Source organism: Choristoneura fumiferana, chromosome Z, assembly GCF_025370935.1.
Source record: "Choristoneura fumiferana chromosome Z, NRCan_CFum_1, whole genome shotgun sequence".
NCBI classification, from domain to species: domain Eukaryota; kingdom Metazoa; phylum Arthropoda; class Insecta; order Lepidoptera; family Tortricidae; genus Choristoneura; species Choristoneura fumiferana.
The window spans coordinates 40,345,343-40,366,235 of record NC_133472.1 but is presented as its reverse complement, the minus strand read 5'-3'; the positions used below and the strand labels follow the sequence as shown (position 1 = coordinate 40,366,235).

The 20,893-nt window shown below is 39.2% G+C and overlaps 1 protein-coding gene across 1 annotated transcript in view; it reads right to left on the bottom strand.

The window, feature by feature from the left end:
• LOC141436953 (ras-related and estrogen-regulated growth inhibitor) overlaps positions 1 to 19,279 on the bottom strand; it is a 33,455-nt gene extending 14,176 nt beyond the window's left edge. The window contains exon 1 of the mRNA XM_074100103.1: positions 19,163 to 19,279. Coding sequence (XP_073956204.1) covers positions 19,163 to 19,250 — 88 coding nt within the window. The 5' untranslated portion in view covers positions 19,251 to 19,279. The remainder of the gene's footprint in view (positions 1 to 19,162) is intronic.
• Between the last annotated feature and the right edge of the window lie 1,614 nt (positions 19,280 to 20,893).

Genomic DNA, 20,893 nt, shown 5'->3' with positions numbered 1-20,893 from the left:
ATTGCAACACAGTTAATAGAGCCGTTGTTATTCCATATATCATACTCCTGCAAAACAACGTCATCGTGTAACAGACATACATCAAAACAACTGTAATTATAACGTATTAATTTAACACCGGTGGGTGGCTGCGATTTGAGTCTTTTGCGCGGCGAACAACCGAAATAGCATTTATTTATATACATCGAGTGCGATTGCAAACCGATAGAATATGTTGACCGGGTCTATCGGCTGCTGGAATACAACACAAACAAGTAGGTTTTTACTACGATCATTTCCACTTTAACACTTTTCTAGGCCTTGCCAATGAATGCTACTACAAAAAAATGAATCATAATACTCGTAGGGTAAACGTACGAGTACTCGTCGCTGCAGGGCTACTACGAAACTCGAAGTTCGTATCGTACCGTCCCTCTCGCTCTCGTATTAAATAGTATAAGTGTCAGAGGGACCGCACGATACGAACTTCGAGTTTCGTAGTAGCCCTGCTGTCCCAATAGTTGCCATCTTTTAACTTTATGGCATTAGCAATAGAGGTGACAGCTGGGTGTCAGCTATTGGACATTATTGTGTCGAGCATTCGTACGTTTACCTTATTACATTGTTATTACCTGCCTATAATGGATTAATTTTTAATAGCCGAGCCAATATTCAGACACAGTAGGGCTACTACGAAACTCGAAACTCGGAGTTCGTGTCGTGCGGTCACTGACACTTATACCATTTAATACTAGAGCGAGAGGGACGGTACGATACGAACTTCGAGTTTCGAGTTTCGTAGTAGCCCTGCAGGCAGGTCGGGGTAGTATAATTAAGTTACGCTTTTCCAGAAAAGGGTTACCTACTGTCCCGACGCTGGGCACATGCTGTCAGAAAAAGTGGGATTGAGCTTTAGTTCCCAAACGCTCAGTGAAGATTATGAAGTCCACACGCCAAGGTTTGTGGAGATATTCTCACGTTATTTGTTTCAATACAAATAATGCTCGTGGTAAATTTTAAATGTAATTTCGCACCCGAATAAGTAAATATTTATTAGACACGTCCATATCTATTGAATAATGTTTTTTTCATCGTATTTTGTATTGTATTGTATTCTAAAACTGTTTATATTGTACATAAAAATACATGAAACTAAAAGATAACAGGATAAAGATAAGGGATAAGGATGTCGGATAAGTTAGTTATTATCTTGCTGTCTCAATCAGCTCCAGTAAACTTTAGTGAGCTGGTTGAGAAAGCAAGAGAAATACGAAATTTTACGACAAAACACGATGGACAAACGTTATTCACTATATCTTTATTGCTTCGCGACGTAGGCCGTGATTAATATGTTAATGAGCTCCTGATATATCGACGCCATTATTGATCATAACTCTCAATAATTTTAGTAAGTAAGGATTTTTAATTACTATGCTATACCGGAGACGTGAGCAAGACTAACATAGTTACTATATCCTCAGCAATTGATAATGGAACGTTCACAATAGATAGATAGATGTAGATAGATAAGTAGAAGAGTTTATTTCTGCTAAGAGTTATATACATTTTTAATTTACATTTGTTGTAACCAAACTACAGAGCAGTTTGTCGGCACTTAAGCTATTGGTTCATGAAGTTACTAATCACAAATTTAACATAGTATAGTAAGTATTAAGACTTGATATCGTTAGGGTTATGTTATGACTTAAGACTATAAAAAAAAGGTTTGTTGTATACTATTAGAAAACCAGACATATTAAATAACAAGCATGATGATAATACCACGATTTATCATGAAATAAAATATTTTTATTTTAAATAACTTTTCCAAATTTACAATATTTCATTTATTTATGTTTTTTATTTAAGTAAAACCCCCACACTTTTAATTGCAGAGTGAGTATTTTGCAACATTTAAAAAAATAACGTTAATCTCACTAACACGGTACGAAGTAGTAGCCTTATAATAGCCTAATATATTATATTATATTAATTGAATCCAGAAGGATTGATCGTGCTTACGTTTCCCGAATCACTCTGTATGTAGGTATATGTTTGTAAATATAGTAATTTATATTGCGACGCTCTTGCAGGGTTGTGCTTTACGTACAGTCGCCACCATATATTTCGGAGCGGCCAAGGTAGTCAAAAATATCGGAGCATGCACTCTATTCTCAAGGCATTAGAGTTCATGCTCCGATATTTTCGATCACCTCCGATACTCCGAAAAATCTGATGGCGGCTGTACACGTATTATGCAATGAGGGCTATCGTTTTTTGTCTCACTAGATGGCGCACTGTTGCGTGAGGTTTTTAAGTATGGCTTTCAAAGTCTGTTATTACGGGCGTGAAAACAAAGTTTAGATTAAAATCATATTCAATACAACTTAAAACTGTACCATAAAAATATCGAGCATGTCACATTGCTGCATAGTCCCCGTTTTGTTCGGAAAAAAGGGAGGACAAAGGTTTCCGAAAGACAAAACTGTCTCAAAACACAGACATTCATTGCCCCGGAACGCATATTTGCCATAATTAATTTCAGATATTGCAAAATATTCACAAATTATTCTAATTATAAATAAACCCAAAAACTATGAGATTTGACATTTCGGAGACCTCACGCTACACTAGCGCCTCTAGTGGTGAATTCATACGCGATAGCCCTCATTAACTTGTTCAGCAGTGGCAAAGCGTGCATAAAACTATTCCCATCGGTTTACCCAATATTTGCAAAATAGAACAACAAGACTTGCTTCAGCTTTACCACGGAAATATCTGACGCCACGCCACTGTTGTTCAGTGTGTACCGCACATATAAAATGACATGCAAACGATTAGGTATCAACTTTAGGGTGGTAGACCACATATTTGGCTGATGGTACCTACTATCACGTTCGTCCTGAAAACATGATTAATTTTCTATTAACTATAGAATTCGATTTTTAGTTGCTTTGAAATAAATTGAAGTCGAAAAATAAGTGGTTTTCAGGATTAGGAACCCCTTATCGCTTTAAATTAGAGATGTGCCGACTAGTCGGGAAAGCCGACTATCCGGCCACTTTCGTAGTCGGCGACTAGTCGGCGAATAGTCGGCAAAAAGCGCCGACTATCCGGCTTCTTACTTTGTACGTATATTTCAATAAAATATTTATTTTTATGTAGGTATTGGTACACAGAGGGGGAATTACATTATACAAAAACCTTAAGCTGTTAATTTTTGTAGTATTTACTGTTTTTCCTTGCCCACACGAGAAATAATATTTTGTAATTAGTTATACCTACTTGACTTTACGGGAATCATTGTCTAATTGTTCAAAAAATCCTTACACGATCATCATGTCAGCCGAAAGACGTCCACTGCTGGACATTAGGCGTCCTCCAAGGCTCTCCAGACCGGTCTTGTGCTTTCCGCATTCACTGCGATCCCGCGATCTTAACCGGGTCGTCGCACCATCTTGTTGGAGGCCTACCGACACCTCGTCTCCCGGTCCGCGGACGCCATTTGTGAACCTTCTGACCCTATCGGCCATAAGTTCTGCGAGCAATGTGCCCTGCCCACTGCCACTTCAGTTTCGCAATTCTTCGGGCTATGTCGGTAACCTTAGTTTTACTGCGGATATCATCATTTCGGATTCTATCCCGCAGAGAAACCCCGTGCATAGCCCTCTCCATAGCCCACTGAGTGACTTTGAGCTTCCTCATGAGGCCCATCGTTAGCGACCACGTCTCAGATCCGTAAGTCATCACGGCAACACACATTGGTCAAAGACTTTGGACTTCAAACACTGCGATAATTTAGAAGAAAAGACACTGCGAAGCTTCCCGAATGCTGCCCAGCCGAGTCGGATTCGACGAGTGATCTCTTTATCGAAATTGGATCTACCTATCTGGACCGTTTGTCTCAGGTATACATAGTCGTCAACAACTTCGCGCGCAGAGCCTCCGACTATTACGGAAGTTGGCACAACATGGACATTAGACATGACTTACGTCTTGTCTATGTTTATTTTCAGGCCAACTCGGTCGGAAACTGCTGAGGTCGGCGAGCATAGCACTGAAGTCCTCCATGGTCTCTCAGCCATGACTACAATATCGTCGGCGAATCTAAGGTGATTAAAGTACTCGCCATTAATGTTGATGCCTTGTCCTTACCAGTTCAGAATCTTAAAAGCAATCCTCCAGTGCAGCAGTGAACAGTTTCGGAGAGATCTCATCTCCTTGTCTGACTCCCCGCTGCAGAGGAATAGGCGTCGTTCTCTAGTCCGGTAGTCGGACGGACATAGTGGCGTTTTCGTACAGTCACTTCAACATTTCGATATACCGGTAGCCAACTTGGCACCGCTGGAGAGCCTGCAGCACAGCCCAAGTCTCGATCGAATCGAAGGCTTTCTCGTAGTTTACAAATGCAAGGCAAAGGGGGAGGTTATACTCTTCGGTCTTCTGTATAACCTGCCGCAACGCATGTATGTGGTCTACGGTGCTATAGCCTTTTCGGATGCCGTTCTTTTTGACATGATTAAATTTTAATTTTTTTTTAGCTCTTTCACTTTAATGAACATAGTATGCATTATTTTTACGTAATATTTTTTTCACAAAAACACCGCTTTTTTAGATACAAAAGCAAAAAACTTGAAATAAAATAATACGAATAAAATAAAATAAACAAGTTCCGACACGTTTACAGGCGTCGGTTGCGACTTGCGCCCAAATCAGCTGGTTAACAAAGCGTCACGGAAATCCCCGAAGCTGTGATCGGCTTGGCCGACTAGTCGGCCGATTAGTCGGCTTCTTTACAACCGACTAATCGGCTAGTCGGCTAGTCGGCCAAAGTCATGATCGGCACATCTCTACTTTAAATATTATGCAAAACTTTATTTGGTTAAAATAATCTTTTGTATTGTGTACAAATACATATGAAAAAAAAATGAAAAAAACTTATTGTATGTGTGAAAATATGAACTTACGCAAAGTTACAAAAATAAGTACCACAGACTCTTATTCCGACGCAATAAGCCCGTAGTAATATTTTTCAGTGGTTCGAATAGATACTTATTTTTGCACTTGACTGTACAGCCAATGGATTAATCTACATTCCGACCCCCAAACTAGGTAAGGACCTGTATTTTGGGAAACAGTGTTTGAGTTCTCAAACAATACCGTAAACTCCTTCAACTTTGCCCTCTGGCCCCAACATTGCCTGATTCGATTTAGAGTCGATAACTAGCACCCTTCTAGGTTTTAAAACTTTTATCCCCCGTAAAAATAATTCCCGTGTAGATAAAAGTTTAAAACCTATAAGAGTGCTAAGTTATCGACTCTAAATCGAATCAGGCAATGTTGGGGCCAGAGGGCAAAGTTGAAGCAGTTTACGGTACCTGTGTCGAACAACAGCCTATTATGTAGGTATGATGACAGAAAAAGTTGTACAATAAATAAACAATAACATAGCAAAATTAAGTATGAGCATTCAATGTTGAAACCGATCCAAAGGAATTAAACAATAAATTATTGTGCACGTGCACATTAGGTAGGTACCAGAAAAGTTGGCGCATCATGTTTGACACTTTATATACTTACGCAACCACGGATAATCAAAATTTGTATAGAACAGTGCCAGAAATTGTTTTGGCTCGCTGGATTATTAACACGTACGCGCTGGTCATTGTCATTTTAATGGTCATCATCACCATCTACTACACGTAACCACGTAATCTACTGTAAATTGCAAAAAATAATTCCTTACTTCTGTCCATTGTGAAGGTTGCCTGGAAGAGATCGCTCTGAAGCGATAAGGCCGCCTATTGCTTACCTCAGAAAGTCTCTGTGTATATAACTGTTTTCTGTACTGCTTGCTATGTGTTGGTGTGCAATAAAGACTTATTGTATTGTATTGTATTGTACCGTTCTGCTGGGCTACTACGAAACTCGAAATTCGAAGTTCGTGTCGTGCGGTCCCTCTGACACACACTATTTAATACGAGAGCGAGAGGGACCGCACGACACGAACTTCGAGTTTCGAGTTTCGTAGTAGCCCTGCTGATGCGTCACGTCACGACACAAAACTACAGATAAATGTGACCCGGGCTATACTTATATCGCAGCCTGGATAAACAAAGTTGTACGAAAAGTTATTTTTGCTTTTCAGTGTATTCCATTTCCCAGCCTCACATACCTTCCTAATGGGAATGCCTATGGTTCAATAATAAACGGCAAAGCCATAACTTCCTCCGCTCCCAGATCGATAAAACAGTTCTTGTTAATAACTAATTAAGTAAACATCTAGCGGACGCAACGTGATATGCAGCTGGTAAACGTACTTTCATCACCGCTATATACGTCCCACTGCTGGGCACAGGCCTCTTCTCAGTATGAGAGGGCTTGGGCCGTAATTCCCAAGCGGGGCCTAGTGCGGATTGGGAACTTTACACACATCATTAAACTTCGCAAGATTGTGCAGGTTCCCTCACGATGTTTTCAAAGCTTGTGGGTAAATTAAAAAATATATATATTATGGGAAACTTGACACCAATTGACCTAGTCCCAAACTAAGCAAAGCTTGTACTATGGAAACTAGACAACGGATAAACATACTTATATAGATAAATACATACTTAAATACATATTAAACATCCAAGACCCGAGAACAAACATTCGTATTATTCATACAAATATCTGCCCCGGCCGGGAATCGAACCCGGGACATCAAGCTCCGTAGTCAGGTTCTCTAACCCCTTGGCCATACGGTCGTCAAAATTAAAAATGTAATTTCGCACATGAACTTCGAAAAACTCAAGAGGTGCGAGCCGGGGTTTGAACCCGCGCCGACGTAGCTTTACATCATTTCTATTCCCGCTCAATCAAAATTGATGACATGGAAAATCTGATTGGTTGGGACATAAGTAGATTGGCAAATGAAAAATCGATGACTCCAATTTGACAAAGTTACATCAACAAGAAAAACTGCCATCAAGAATATCGTCAAAAATCTAGCCCACGGTAAAATTGAAAAAAATTATGTAGAATTTACAACTAAAAAAAAATGATTCTATAGTACATTGTGTCTTAAGGGCGGTAAATAAGGAATTACGAACGAGAGTCTATTAGAAGCCCGAAGTCGAAGACACCATCAGTACGGGCACTGACTCATTTACCGACCTTGGGCTTCATGACAAGAAAATTTGTACGCGCAATGACTCATTTACCAACCACGGGTTTCATGACAAGCACATTAAGGTCGAGGGTTTTATTTGGGGGGTTGCAACCAAGTTAGCCTGCATGTTACGACACTGTTTACGAGCAAGTGTGATGAAAAAAAACATTGTATGTCGCACGGGCGGTACTAGAATTACGAACATCGACTCATATTAAAGCCCTCTCACTCTCGCATTAAATAATATTAGGGTGAGCGGGACGGCAAGATACGAAGTTCGAATTTTGCGGTACACGCCCTGCACTGGTACAGTCACCAGCATTAATATCTGCCACAGCGGAGCTTGCAAAAATATCTGACACGTCCCCGGCCCTAGAAATAGAGCCGTAAGTATCAGATATTTATGCACTCTTGTTGTGTCAGATATTGGCGCTGGTGACTGTACGTTAGAAAACGAGACGATGGTGATGATTACGACCGAATATTAGGTGTTGAGTCGAGTGCGTTTTATTTTGAAATCCGGGGCACAGCTGGTACGATGTCAGATTCGTTCCTTGAGGGAAGACAGGTGGGCTCACACAGAACTATTATTAATAGGAACAGAATGTCGCACAAGTAAATATGGCTAGGAAGCCAGTTATACCGCAACTCAATTTGTAAGTGCTAAAAAAAAAAGTAAGTAAATAGGTAAGTAAGTGTAAGTGTGAAAAGGCCGGCAACGGGCCAATGACTCCTTGAGTAGTTAGTACTCATGGGCACTGTGATCCCATCAGATGAACCGCTTACTCGTTTAACTCCCTCTCTAATAAAAAGAGTTAATTGCTCAAAAACCGACCAAGTTCGTTTGTCACGCGTACTGTAGGGTTCTGTACTAATATGCAGAAAATAATCAATATTATGTTTTGATCGACTAGGTATAGTATAGCGACTACCTTCATATTATTCGTTAACTTGTAAAGCCTACTAAGATGTGATAGTTTTCCTCTTAAATTTCAGATATGTACCTAGGGTAGCGCGTCTATGTATGGAGAAAAAAAAAAGTTGTTTAATCAGTCTTGAATACCTCTAAAAACTTGAATATTTGTATGGACTATTTAGTTTCTTACATAAATAAATATTTTTAAATTATTTTTTCGACATATACCTATTAGCCGGCTCTACCTTACCTCAACTCAAAGATTTAATTTTTGAATAAAAATTTCGTAACTTCGCAAAAAATAAATAAAAAATATTTGGGCATTTTTTATGCTGAAAAGTGATGGGACATCAAATTGAATCAAAAATTATATAAAATATAAATACTTACTATCAAGCTGAATTTTTTCAAATTTTTCCACCCAACAGTTTAGATTTGCGCTCGATTTTAATGAAAATTTGCACTTCAAAGTTGAATATTTCGCAAACAGCTAACTGAATCGAAAAATCGTCTTGGAAACCCCCCAAATGGTTTTAAAAGACCTATCCAGCGCTACCCACACTATGGGTTAGTCGAGAAAAAAAATCACCCCCACTACGTCTATGGGAGGTACCCTAACATTTTTTTTTTTTTTTTTTATTTTACCACTTTGTCGGCGTGGCTGATATGTATATTCATACCACATTACAGCTTTCTAGTACTAACGGTCTCTGAGCTTAGCCGCGGACAGATGGACAGACATGGCGAAACTATAAGGGTTCCTAGTTGACTACGGAACCCTAAAAACGGACAACAAACTGACCCAAGGAACAGGAGAAACGAAAAAGTTGCGATATTGATTCTAGAAGGAAATACACCCAATGAAATTTCTAATCCGCTTATGATTGAATAACCAATGCCAATCTTGACTCCTACACGTACAAATAAATTAAAACCCTTACCCGATATGATAAACATAATCTATATTTAAAATAAATAATTAGAACATGTCAGAACGTGTTGTAGGAATTCAACTGAAATCGGAGCATGGCGCCGCAACGGCGTCTGATATAATGCATATGTACCTGGGCTACCGAGCATCGCTCGGGCTACAACTCGGTACCAAGCGTTTTCTGGTGAGTAGGGTGTCTGGGTCTCATGATGGTAAGAGATCACCACCGCCCATAAACATCTGCAACACCAGGGGTATTGCAGACGAGTTGCCAACCTAGAGGCCTAAGATGGGATACCTCACATGCCAATAATTTCACCGGCTGTCTTACTCTCCACGCCGAAACACAACAGTGCAAGCACTGCTGCTTCACGGCAGTATTAGCGAGCAAGATGGTGGTAGCAATCCGGGCGGACCTTGCACAGGGTCCTACACCTGCAAAAAGATTCTGATTATATAGGGTAAAGGCACCAGTGGTTAGCCTAATAACGACTTTTTGAAGTTTGAACAGCTGGTATTTCTACATCATTCTTCGGATAATGAAACGTAAAACATGATTGGATTAGTTATGTTACAATTTTATCGGTTAAGTATGACTCCGTGTTTGTTTTTGAGAAAAATAAAGATAAAATCATAATATTTTATCAAAATCAAATAACCCAATGACAGTTTTTTTTAAATGTAGGTAAGTCCATCCAAGCCAATCAGCGTAAGAAGTTTTTTTTGACAGGTCTGTTAAATCAAAATTATTCAAATCCACATTGAGCACAAACATTGAGTTTGTTTCAAAAATAGATAAATTGCAATCGATTATATCAAATGAAGGTAAATCCAATCAATATTTTATTTTTTGTAAAGAAAAAAGATCGCTGTAATAAAAAAGTACTGCGTTTAAATTCACCGAATTAACGTTATTATCACTTTTTTTTTTTTTTTCAATAATCTCCCAAAAGTTAGAGTGGATTTATCTGAATTTGAAGTTAAGCGACTCAATTATAAATTGGTAATTACAATTGACAGGAGACCATCAGGGATCGTAAAACGCGAGCGAAATCGATTGAAATAACGTTAGTACCTATGGCAATACTTATGTAGAAATTGTAGGACAACCCACTAGCACTCAATGAATTTTGCTCACATTTTACACGAACCCCGGAGATCGAGATTATACATTCGCATAAAAGCATCTTGTGGCAGCTTTACATCGCTAGGCCATAAAGCGAACGAGATTTAGCGTTAAATAAAACGCCGCAATGAAATGCACAGCTTGCAACATTTTTCGTGAAGGCTTAAACCTTGAGTATATGAAACGAGGGCGCTACTTTTAGTAACTGTCACATTTAAACGTTAATCGTTAATCGTTTGTTTTTTATTCGTCTGTTTTGTACCTACTGCAATGTTCTGGAGTAGTGGGAAGTAGAACATGCTCTTTAGCTTCGAAATAACTAACAGCGGTGGCGAAGCCGTGCGCGTGTTGCAGCAGCCGCCGAGTCGCGTTGCACCGGGAAAAAGGGCTACGATTTAGCCCGAATATGTCGAGCTAAACTCGATTTAAGACGAACTCACAGCAGTTTTATATATGAGTTCTGGACAGACGAAGAACGCGTTGTCTTTACGCTGGTACGGATGGTATAGATGTTTTGTGCCGTGGCCGTGACAGCGATATCTCGCATCCAGTGGGCGGCTGTCGTAAAGGGGAAGGTATGTGCTTATTATAGGACTTCCTCGATAGAGCTGGACGTTAACAGCTCCACGGTTATGATTGCTACTCTATTTTCGGCCACGAGGGGTGAATAGCACAAACAAAACGAGAATTATGTTTTCTGCATCTTTTGATACGTTATTTTGTAATGTGATAAACAAATACCTATAGGTACTTATCATATTCTAAGAGCTTAATTAATTGTGCAAGTTTACTCATGTGTTATCGAAACAGAGGAAGTTTCCACGAATCCTCAAAATAACACAAGGGACAAATAAATATATTGTTTTGTTATAAATATATTGCTGTTGTCGAAGTAATACTTCGCTAAGTAAAAAGCTCTCACGATATTTCAAATAAACCCCCAGACCTATTTAATAAGGATTTGAACAAGTTTGTTTTTTAATAAAAGTTTCAGAGGTGCGAAGCAAGGTGTGTAGGTAGAGTAAAATGTACCTAAATATTAAAATGTAAAGTTTTTTTGTTTAATAAGTAGTCATTCTTTTTGCTTAGTTTTTAGACTTCTTTACAAGACTATTCTTAGTTAGGTCTACTTAATAATATTTTCTTCTATTTTAATATTATTTCATTTTACTATTTAAGTTTAGTTAGTCATTTTTTATACTGTTATCGAATATGATACACTTTGCTGTGTTTGCCTGTCGTTGATTGCTTAATAATAATAAGATAATTTTGTATGCTAGGTACTTTGTTTTTAGATATGCCGAAGCATTTTTAGAGTTCCGTAGCCAAAATGGCAAAAACGGAACCCTTATAGTTTCGCCGTGTGTGTCTGTCTGCTGTAATGTTGCACGAATATATATGTAAACTATGCCGACAAAATGGCACAATAAAAAATAAAAAATAAATTTTTACTTTACTTATATTTTTATTACTTAGTGTATTCTATGGGTATAGCCGTAAAGTGGGGGTGATTTTATTATTCTCATCCAACCTTGTAGTGTGGGGTATCGTTAGATAGGTATTTTAAATCCATTGGGGGTTGCTAAAATGATTTATTATTCGATTCAGTTATTCGTTTGCAAAATATTCAACTTTAAAGTGCAAATTTTCATTAAAATCGAGCCCCCCCCGTGGAAAAATTTGAAAATATTCAGAATGGTAGTAAGTATATCACACTTACAAGGAGAACTATAACGGTTACGTTTTTTCAAGAATTATTAGTAAGTAGTTTAAGAGTAAATAGCATCCTAAGCCTTAGGCCCTAAGGTATAAAATATAGGTACCTAAATTTGGAATATTCCGTACAAAATACGAAAACCTTAGAAAATATTACTTATTTTTTTCGTAATGGCTACGGAACCCTATTTCGGGCGTGTCCGACACGCTCTTGGCCGGTTTTTTTTTCACAAAAAATTTCATTATCACAAACATTCCAATACCCAATTCAGTTTCTGTACCCAAGGAGCAAAATGAAAAGCTTGTACGTAGTTCCAAAATACATCCCACAGTCCCTGGGCGAACGCTATATCCGTCAAATCGCGCAAAAATCGACGCCCCACCTGTGTATTATTCTCGAATTCCTGTAAACAATGTCGTCCTCGAGGCTACTCCCAAATAAGAAATTCCGGCTAAAAAAAACAAAGTGGTAATTAACGTAATTTGCGATTGGCACAATTTCAACTAGGCACATAATTCGGCAACATTCGCAGCAAAATGTAACTTTCGCACGCTGTGTTTATAATAAATTTAAAAATGAAACAATGGAGGAGAGTAATTTGTAAAATGTAGGTGAAGCTTGTAAAATGGTATTTCCGAATCATTCTAAGCTGTTATTAGGTACATTCTAACGTAACGAGTTTATCTGAGATTAGATTAGTTTTTACTTTAGGTACTTACAGTTCTTGTACGAAATTTTTAAACGGCTTCATTTATAATCCCTACTAATATTATAAATGTGAAAGTAACTCTGTCTGTATGTGATGCTTTCACGTCAAAACCATTGAACCGATTTTGATGAAATTTGGTATATAGGTAGTTTGAACTTTGAACCCCAAGGATCAACATAGGATACCTTTTATTCTGGTAGAGGGCGCCACCGCATAACCTAGATCCGCGCAGACGAAGTCGTGGGTATAAGCTTTACAATCTCATATACAATTTGCCCTTTTAATGGTAAAGCGCGCCGGTTTCCCTTCTATTAAAAAGACAGACATAGGTAAGTTTAAATTAAATAACTATTTTTTAATACAAGCTTTTTACTGGCTGTACTTTTTGTTGACTATACTTGCATTGGCATCCAACTCACATAATGTAAATATAGTATACCACAAGTAACTTCGACCATAGGAAGTTGGTCAAAATGAACTTGCAAGATTTGACCCGAAAGGGCAAGTTAAATTAGAGCTTTTAAAACCAGTGTCAGTCATGGTAAATGTTTAGTTGTGTGCGTGTTTGTTTTGGTAGATACTAGTATGAATACTTACTGTAATACGTTTGACATGAGAGTCCAAAGACAAAATGCAAGTTACCTACGTCCGCTAGGACAGCTTTATGTTTTAAATTTAAAACGACGGACCACTACGCTAAATCATACTGCATATACTGCCCTCCTAAGCCAAAAGGCGGTAACTTATCTAAAAAAAAAACTTTTGAGTTATTAAATAGTAGTGTAACTTAAGACATTCTGCATCACATGGTATAAATACTAACTCAAAAGTGTTTCTTTTCAGATATCGCATTTTGACTTAAGAGGGCAGTATACAGGCTTCTCTCATAATATCAAAAGCGATGTAGCACGCAGTGTAACTGCTCGTACATTGTCACTAGTATTATTAGAAATGAAGGACATCTGTTTTTCAGTCGTATAATTTAATCAAGACGACGTATCGTTTAAAATCCCGCCCGTGTGATAATAAACACAGATATTTTATTGCTCTCCAATAAAATATCGCCTACAGTTTAGTCTTTCTGGTACAACTGCGAGGCTAATATGGTTTCCTGCTAGTTTGACTGCTAATGATGACGTATGAGCATAAAGCTTCGAGTTAGGAATGTAAAACACTTTCTTGAGGTGCGATCCTTAAAAAGTGCATTTCTTCAAATCTAAAATCAGCAGGGCTACTACGAAACTATGTCATGCGGTCCCTCTGACACTTATACTATTTAATACGAGAGCGAGAGGGACGGTACGATACGAACTTCGAGTTTCGAGTTTCGTAGTAGCCCTGCTGCACTGGCCCTGTACCTACTCATCATCATCATCATCTCAGCCGTAAGACGTCCACTGTTGGACATAGGCCTCCCCCATAGACCCCAGTCGCTTCGGTTGGCAGCGGCCTGCATCCACCGTGCCCTAAACTACGGAGTGCAAAATTCGAACTTCGTATCTTACCGTCCCGCTGACGCGAATGTTATTTAATACGAGAGTGAGAGGGACGGTACGATACGAACTTCGATTTTCGAATTTCCTCGCAAGATGAGCGCTCGCTCTAGGCATCAGATGGCAAGAGGCGCGATTTTTAACCCCCAACGCAAAAAGAGGGGTGCAAAGGGTGTTTGACGCCAATGTCTGTCTGTGGCATCGTACAGATCACTCACGAAGGCGCGCCCCTCCACATTTTATAATTGTGGTTGTAAACGTATCCGTACGACAAGTCAGTCTATGTGTGTGTAGCTCGAACAGGTCCTCAGTCGCAAGCGTACCGTCAGTCACGCACACTGAGACTAAGACAACGTGTAAGTACGAGGTTTACTCGTGCACATTGATGCACATTAGGGGCGCGCCTTCGTGAGTGAACAGACCTGTCAGTACTGCCTTGCCCTCCTAAGCCGAAAGACGCTATCTAAAAAAAATGCTTTTGTATCATTTACACCATGTGATGCAGAATGTTTTAAGTTACACAATAGTAGCGCTCAAACGGATGGATCGATTTCGCAGATTTTTTTGCGTGAAAGCTTGCCTTGCGGTGGTTCTTAGCTACGTTTACAAAAATTGGTTTAGCCGAGGTTGTGCTTTGAAATGACAATGTCATGTGTTTATTAACTGTTATTTTAAACTGGTGCTTTTGAGAAGCGCGCAAGCGGTGTAGACATCTCGCTCTACTACTAGAGCCAGCGCAGACTAAACTCCCAAACCTACCTTCTGGCTCTTGTCCAATAAAAACAATTTGCCATATAGTACGGTTAAGGACTAAAATTCATGAGACACAATGGAACCTTTTCAAAGGAAAAGTCATTACGATTTTCCTTGTTAATTAATGCGATGTCATTATGACGTTTACTGTGAAATGGTTCCACGGTGGCTCACGGTGGCCCTTGTCCGTACCAATACGTTTCATATTATTCATCACACTTGCTCGTAAACAGTGTCGTAACATGCAGGCTACTTTGGTTGCAACCCCCCAAATAAAACCCTCGACCTTAATGTGCTTGTCATGAAGCCCGTGGTCGGTAAATTAATCATTGCCCGTACTAATTTTCTTGTCATGAAGCCCGTGGTCGGTAAATGAGTCAATGCCCGTACTGATGGCGCTGCGCGCGCTGCTGCAGGACTACATGGACCACCACATGCACACGCACGTTGCGGTGCATGCTGCGCGGGAGGGGGAGGGGGAGGGCGACGCTGCCAATAGCGCAGCCTAAGGTATCGCCAATATTTGGAACAATTATATTTTTTCTTTTAGAAATATAAAATTTTACTCGCAAATGTGATGAAAAACATTGTATGTCGCACGGGCGGTACTAGAATTACGAACATCGACTCATTAAAGCCCTCAGTCTTCGACTTCGGGCTTCTAATAGACTCTCGTTCGTAATTCCTTATTTACCGCCCTTAAGACACAATGTACTATTATTTCCTACTTTTTCTTAGAAATTGCACGCTTTCCGCAACCATAGTCTTACTCGTAAAAGAACAGAGATATGAAGCACTCAATTTTGAAGAAAAACAGGAATCCGAACTTTCTTTCTTACTAAAATTCTATACTACTGCGAAAGTAGTAGGTAACTCTCTGACTGATATTACCTCTTCACCCTACCATTGAACCGATTCAAATACAATTTGACATGGAGTAGTTTGAGAGCCTCGGAAAGTGTTGCGTACTAAATCGATTCTATCGATGTAACTGTAGCAACACAGATAAAAATTGATAATTTTTTAATATTTTTTATTGTTGGCAATATTCGCCCCTTTTTCGGTGCGTGCTACTAAGAATACACGGCTGCAATCACTCTCTGTTCTTTCAATTAATTTACAACTGCTTCACGGACTCCAGTGCCTCAAAATCCACATAAAACCGTTCACCGTACATTGGTCCGTCGAACCGGAAGCTGTCCACGAAGGACATAAGATATTTTTATATGTCGGAAAATTGCGTAGTTTCTGCGGTATATCGATAAACAAATCGCGGACAAAAACTAGTATACAATCAAAACGATATTAGCATTGCATTACAAGAAGACATCACGACTTTTCTAAAAAGAGCAGCAATTGGAAAGTCAGCTGAAAAAATGACCATTCTAAGACCTTTTAAATTTGAATCCAAAGCCCCAACATCTTCATTCACTTTATTAATAAAAAAAACATTGATGTCTAAATGCTTATGTATTGCCCTTGTGTCCTAAACGCTTTAAGGCGCTTAGAAGCGTACTTAATTGGGTTTCGAAAATTTAATTAATACTGAATCGGGATGTCCGGGATGCAGGTACATAAACAAGACCAAGCGAAGCGAGTGTTAAAAAACAGTGACACCCTAAATATATTATTCCGGAGGCCCAACTGCCCTCCCCTCTTTTACTGCACTCTTCTATCCCCCTCCCCTTTAGGCCGGCAACGCACCTGCAGTCCTAATAATGCTGTAGGTGTCCATGGGTGGCGGTGATCGCTTACCATCAGGTGCTCGTTTGCCAGCTATATGAAAAAAAAACAGGGATCTACTCAGGGAAAATCGAAGTTCCCTTCACGGCCTAGCAATGTCTAAATGCAACTTGCTTAATTTTTTCTTGCAGATCTAAACTAAATAAATATAATATCAAAATAAATATCATGGGACACTTGACACCATTTAAACTAGTCCCAAACTAAGCAAAGCTTGTACTATGGATGGATACTAGGCAACAAACGCATAAATTATGCACTCGACTGTACACATATTGCAAAAACAATGCCTTATGGCATGACCTAAGTTCCAGTCTTATAGGTTAAGATTATTATCTTCATGTTATATAGATACTCCGGGAAGCCGTGGTGGCCTAGTGGTTTCACCTATCGCCTCTCAAGCAGAGGGTCGTGGGTTCAAACCCTGGCTCGCACCTCTGAGTTTTCGTAATTCATGTGCGGAATTACATTTGAAATTTACCATGAGCTTTGCGTGAGGGAACATCGCGAGGAAACCTGTACAAACCTGCGAAGCAATTCAATGGTGCGTGAGAAGTTCCCAATCCGCACTGGGCCCGCGTGGGAACTATGGCCCAAGCCCTCTTGTTCTGAGAGGAGGCCTGTGCCCAGCAGTGGGACGTATATAGGCTGGGACCAAAAAAGCCAATTAAGACTTTGAATCCATTTATTGACACTAAGGGACTGTTTCACCACCCATTGTTTAGTTTTAACTGACGGATAAATGTGATGCCGTCTCTGTTTGTTTTGTTCGAAAAGACCGAGACGGCATCACATTTATCTCCTGTAAAATACGACGACTAACTAAATCTTATAAAGCTGCGTAGAAAGTATAAGCACGACGTTCGAAAATTATTTACGGGTAGATTTGAACCGGGTTTTGTAACTTTTTATGTTTTATTTACTTATCAAATTTTCTTAAACTGACCAAAAAATGTATCTAACATCAATACCGATTGCATTTTACGAAACCAAAAACGGACACGGACTGTCTTCAGGGTGTTTTAATTTAAAAATAAGCAGCAGTTTTATTCAGCACACCAACAGCTGGTTCACATCGTGAATTTTTGAATTTCGCTGTAGTACGTTTGACAGATGGTCTGAAAAAATAACCGAAATATGTACGCAGATTGTGCGTGGAAACAAGCATGCCAAATGATAAACTTTCAAAACATTAACGCTGTGCTGTTCGAACCTACGAATATACGGACGATCCAGCAGGGCTACTACGAAACTCGAAACTCGAAGTTCGTATCGTACCGTCTCTCTCGCTCTCGTATTAAATAGTATAAGTGTCAAAGGGACCGCAGGCCACGAACTTCAAGTTTCGAGTTTCGTAGTAGCCCTGCTGATTTTTTTACATGACGTCAGTAAAAACACGTGGCAAAGCTTTGTGCATGTACCTACAGTCCGACAAATTGATTCATTTTAATTGATAAATTTTTAAACAAGTTCCTATCAAGTCGAACTTTCAAGTTGACAGACACGTTTATTGGCATTATTGTTTTGTGACAAGCCTTCGATGTTAGGTATTTTTTTAAGTGTGACTGGTTGGGATTTATTTTAGTAAAAATATTCCCAACGAGTCAGTGTGACAGTTAAGGGTGTGACTCGTTGGGAACAAACATTAAAAAACTGTCCCATCTAAACAGTGTGACATGTCGCATGCGTACCGAAGAGTCTCTTCGAAACGTCTTTCGGGAAAAACACTTCCTAACTCTGTCATGCATATACATCCTAAAATTATGTTTATTTGTTAGAAATCAGCCAGAATTCTTTCCAAAGAGATCATGTAAGTTTAATGTTCGATCTCAATATAAATATGATCTTAAACTTCCCAAGATCAACAACTCAATATTTAAAAAAAGTGCTTTAATATCAGCTATTCATGTATTTAATATCTTCCCAATGATTAAAAAGTATAGATGATAGCACTTTTAAATGACACTAAAAAATGGCTAAAAGAAAAGGCTTTTATAATTTAAATGAATTTTATGCTACTTAGTAAATTGTGAATTCGACTTTACGAAGTATAAACATTGTATGCCCGGAAGGGTAACTGTTAACATTTTCACCATCTTTGTACATACACAGATTATACAATAAAGTTTTTCTAGCAAAAATAGCTTTAGCAAAATATTCCCAACGAATCACAGTGTGGCAGTTAAGGGTGTGACTACATGTAGGGAACAAACGAGCAATAGAGTCGTGTTCAGATATTTTTGATCAAATTTTTGCTCACAAGTTTATGAACTCAAGTGTACTAGTACTTATTATGAAACATAATTACAACAATCTAAAGGACATTAGTTTTTATATAATATCTGTGTTAATAAGACACTTCCTTATCTATATTTTAGTAACGAAGTACTTTTTAAAAAGTAAACTTAAGCCTGTAAACTTTCTTCTTCAATACTGTGGCGTGCATTGGCAAATTCCTTAGAAGTAATTAAACATTTACAATTCGCAAAAAGTGTACTTAACAACACCCTAACAAATTACAGACAACAGAACCCTAAAACTCACTTCTCCAGCTCTTGTTTATAGAAAAAAAGACACTTAATTCTAGTTAGACCTGCGGCCTGTGGACAAGCAAAAAATGCGCCAGCTAACTCATCCCGTACCGCTTTTCCCGACGGAGGGGGCTCCCACCACTGCCACTTTCACCTCGGACAGGGACGACTTCTTCCGACGTATGCCGCGAGACGTCATTGCCGGGCACGCGTCTGCTCCCCGCGAGCGAGCGGATAGAACTCCGCAATCCAACCAGAAACCCACTGTCTAAATTCTAAAAATACAGTAAGCGACACGATCTGCCGTGTTTAATGGGTCAAGAGCTGTGGCCAAGATCAGCGGAGGACAGGGCTGTCCGATGGATAATATTAGTAATAAAGTGCATAATGGACCAGGGTTAACGCGCTTAGTCACTGCGGGGCTACTTCGAAATTCCAAAATCGAAGTTTGTATCGTACTGTCCCTTTCACTCTCGTATTAAATAATTAGCGTCAGTGGGACGGCAAGATACGAAGTTCGAATTTTGCACTTCTTAGTACAGCTGGGCTACTCCGAAACTCGAAACTCGAAGTTCGTGTCGTGCGGTCCCTCTGACACTTACACTGTTTGATACGAGAGCGAGAGGGACCGCACGACACGAACTTCGAGTTTCGAGTTTCGGAGTAGCCCTGCAGGGCCTGGTCGTTGGTCGCCGATGGATGGCGATGATTTTTGACGGCTAATGGAGATTTAGGGGCTGTTTCACCATCCATTGATAAGTGTTAACTGACGGTTAAATGTCATGCCGTCTCTATTTGTTTTGTTCGAATAGACGGAGACGGCATCACATTTAACCGTCAGTTAAGACTAATCAATGGATGGTGAAACAGCCCCTTAATCGTTTACTCCACTCACGAGTACAGTCAACCGATTTGATTCCTAGGCTACCACCGTTTCGTAATGAGGTAATGACATTTTACGCTACCTATTAGATAAACGCCGTCTATCCCGCTAGTCCCATGGGACAAGTGGCACTAATATTTTTAACCCAAAAGTCCTATTACCGTTATCACACAGTGTACTTCAAAAAGTTCGACTACCAGCTAGAGAAAGTCTACACTAAGCTATGCCAATGTATTTTGAATTGTGTTGATCTACACTTATTTTTTGTAACATCATTTGTACCATAATTCGAGCAAATAAAACTTTGAACTTTGAGCTACGCGATTGGGGCACTTCTTCAAGTTATATTCTAATTTTTTGTCGGGTCACGAAATTTTGTACCAACTGTACTTTAGTCGAAAATTTTACTACGACCTATAAAAATTATAAGTATTTTATTGATAATTAGAAGCAGTCTTGGGAAATAGGCTTTCAAGTGTTGTAAGAGTACTACACATTGAGACATAGACATAATCGAACTTTTTGAACTACAGTGTGAGATAAGATATCGGTAATAGGACTTTTGGGATAAAAATATTAGTGCCACTTGTCCCATGGGACTACTGGGACGTAATCATCTCTTTTTGTTTAGTTCGAATAGACGGAGACAGCATCATATTTATCCGTCAAACGAATTTAATCAGTGGCTGGTGACACAGGGGGCAAATCTAATAAATAAAAATACCACAAACGGGACTTATCACGCTAAGCACACAAGTAATATTTACCTCGACGTTTCGACCACATTACAGTGTCCGTGGTCACGCGTAGACTGAAGTGTAGGGTGTAATGTGGTCTAAATGTCGAGGTAAATATTACTCGTGTGTTTAGCGTGATAAGTCCCGTTTGTGGTATTTTAATTAACCCCCGACAAAAAAAGAGGGGTGTTATAAGTTTGACCGCTATGTGTGCCTGTCTGT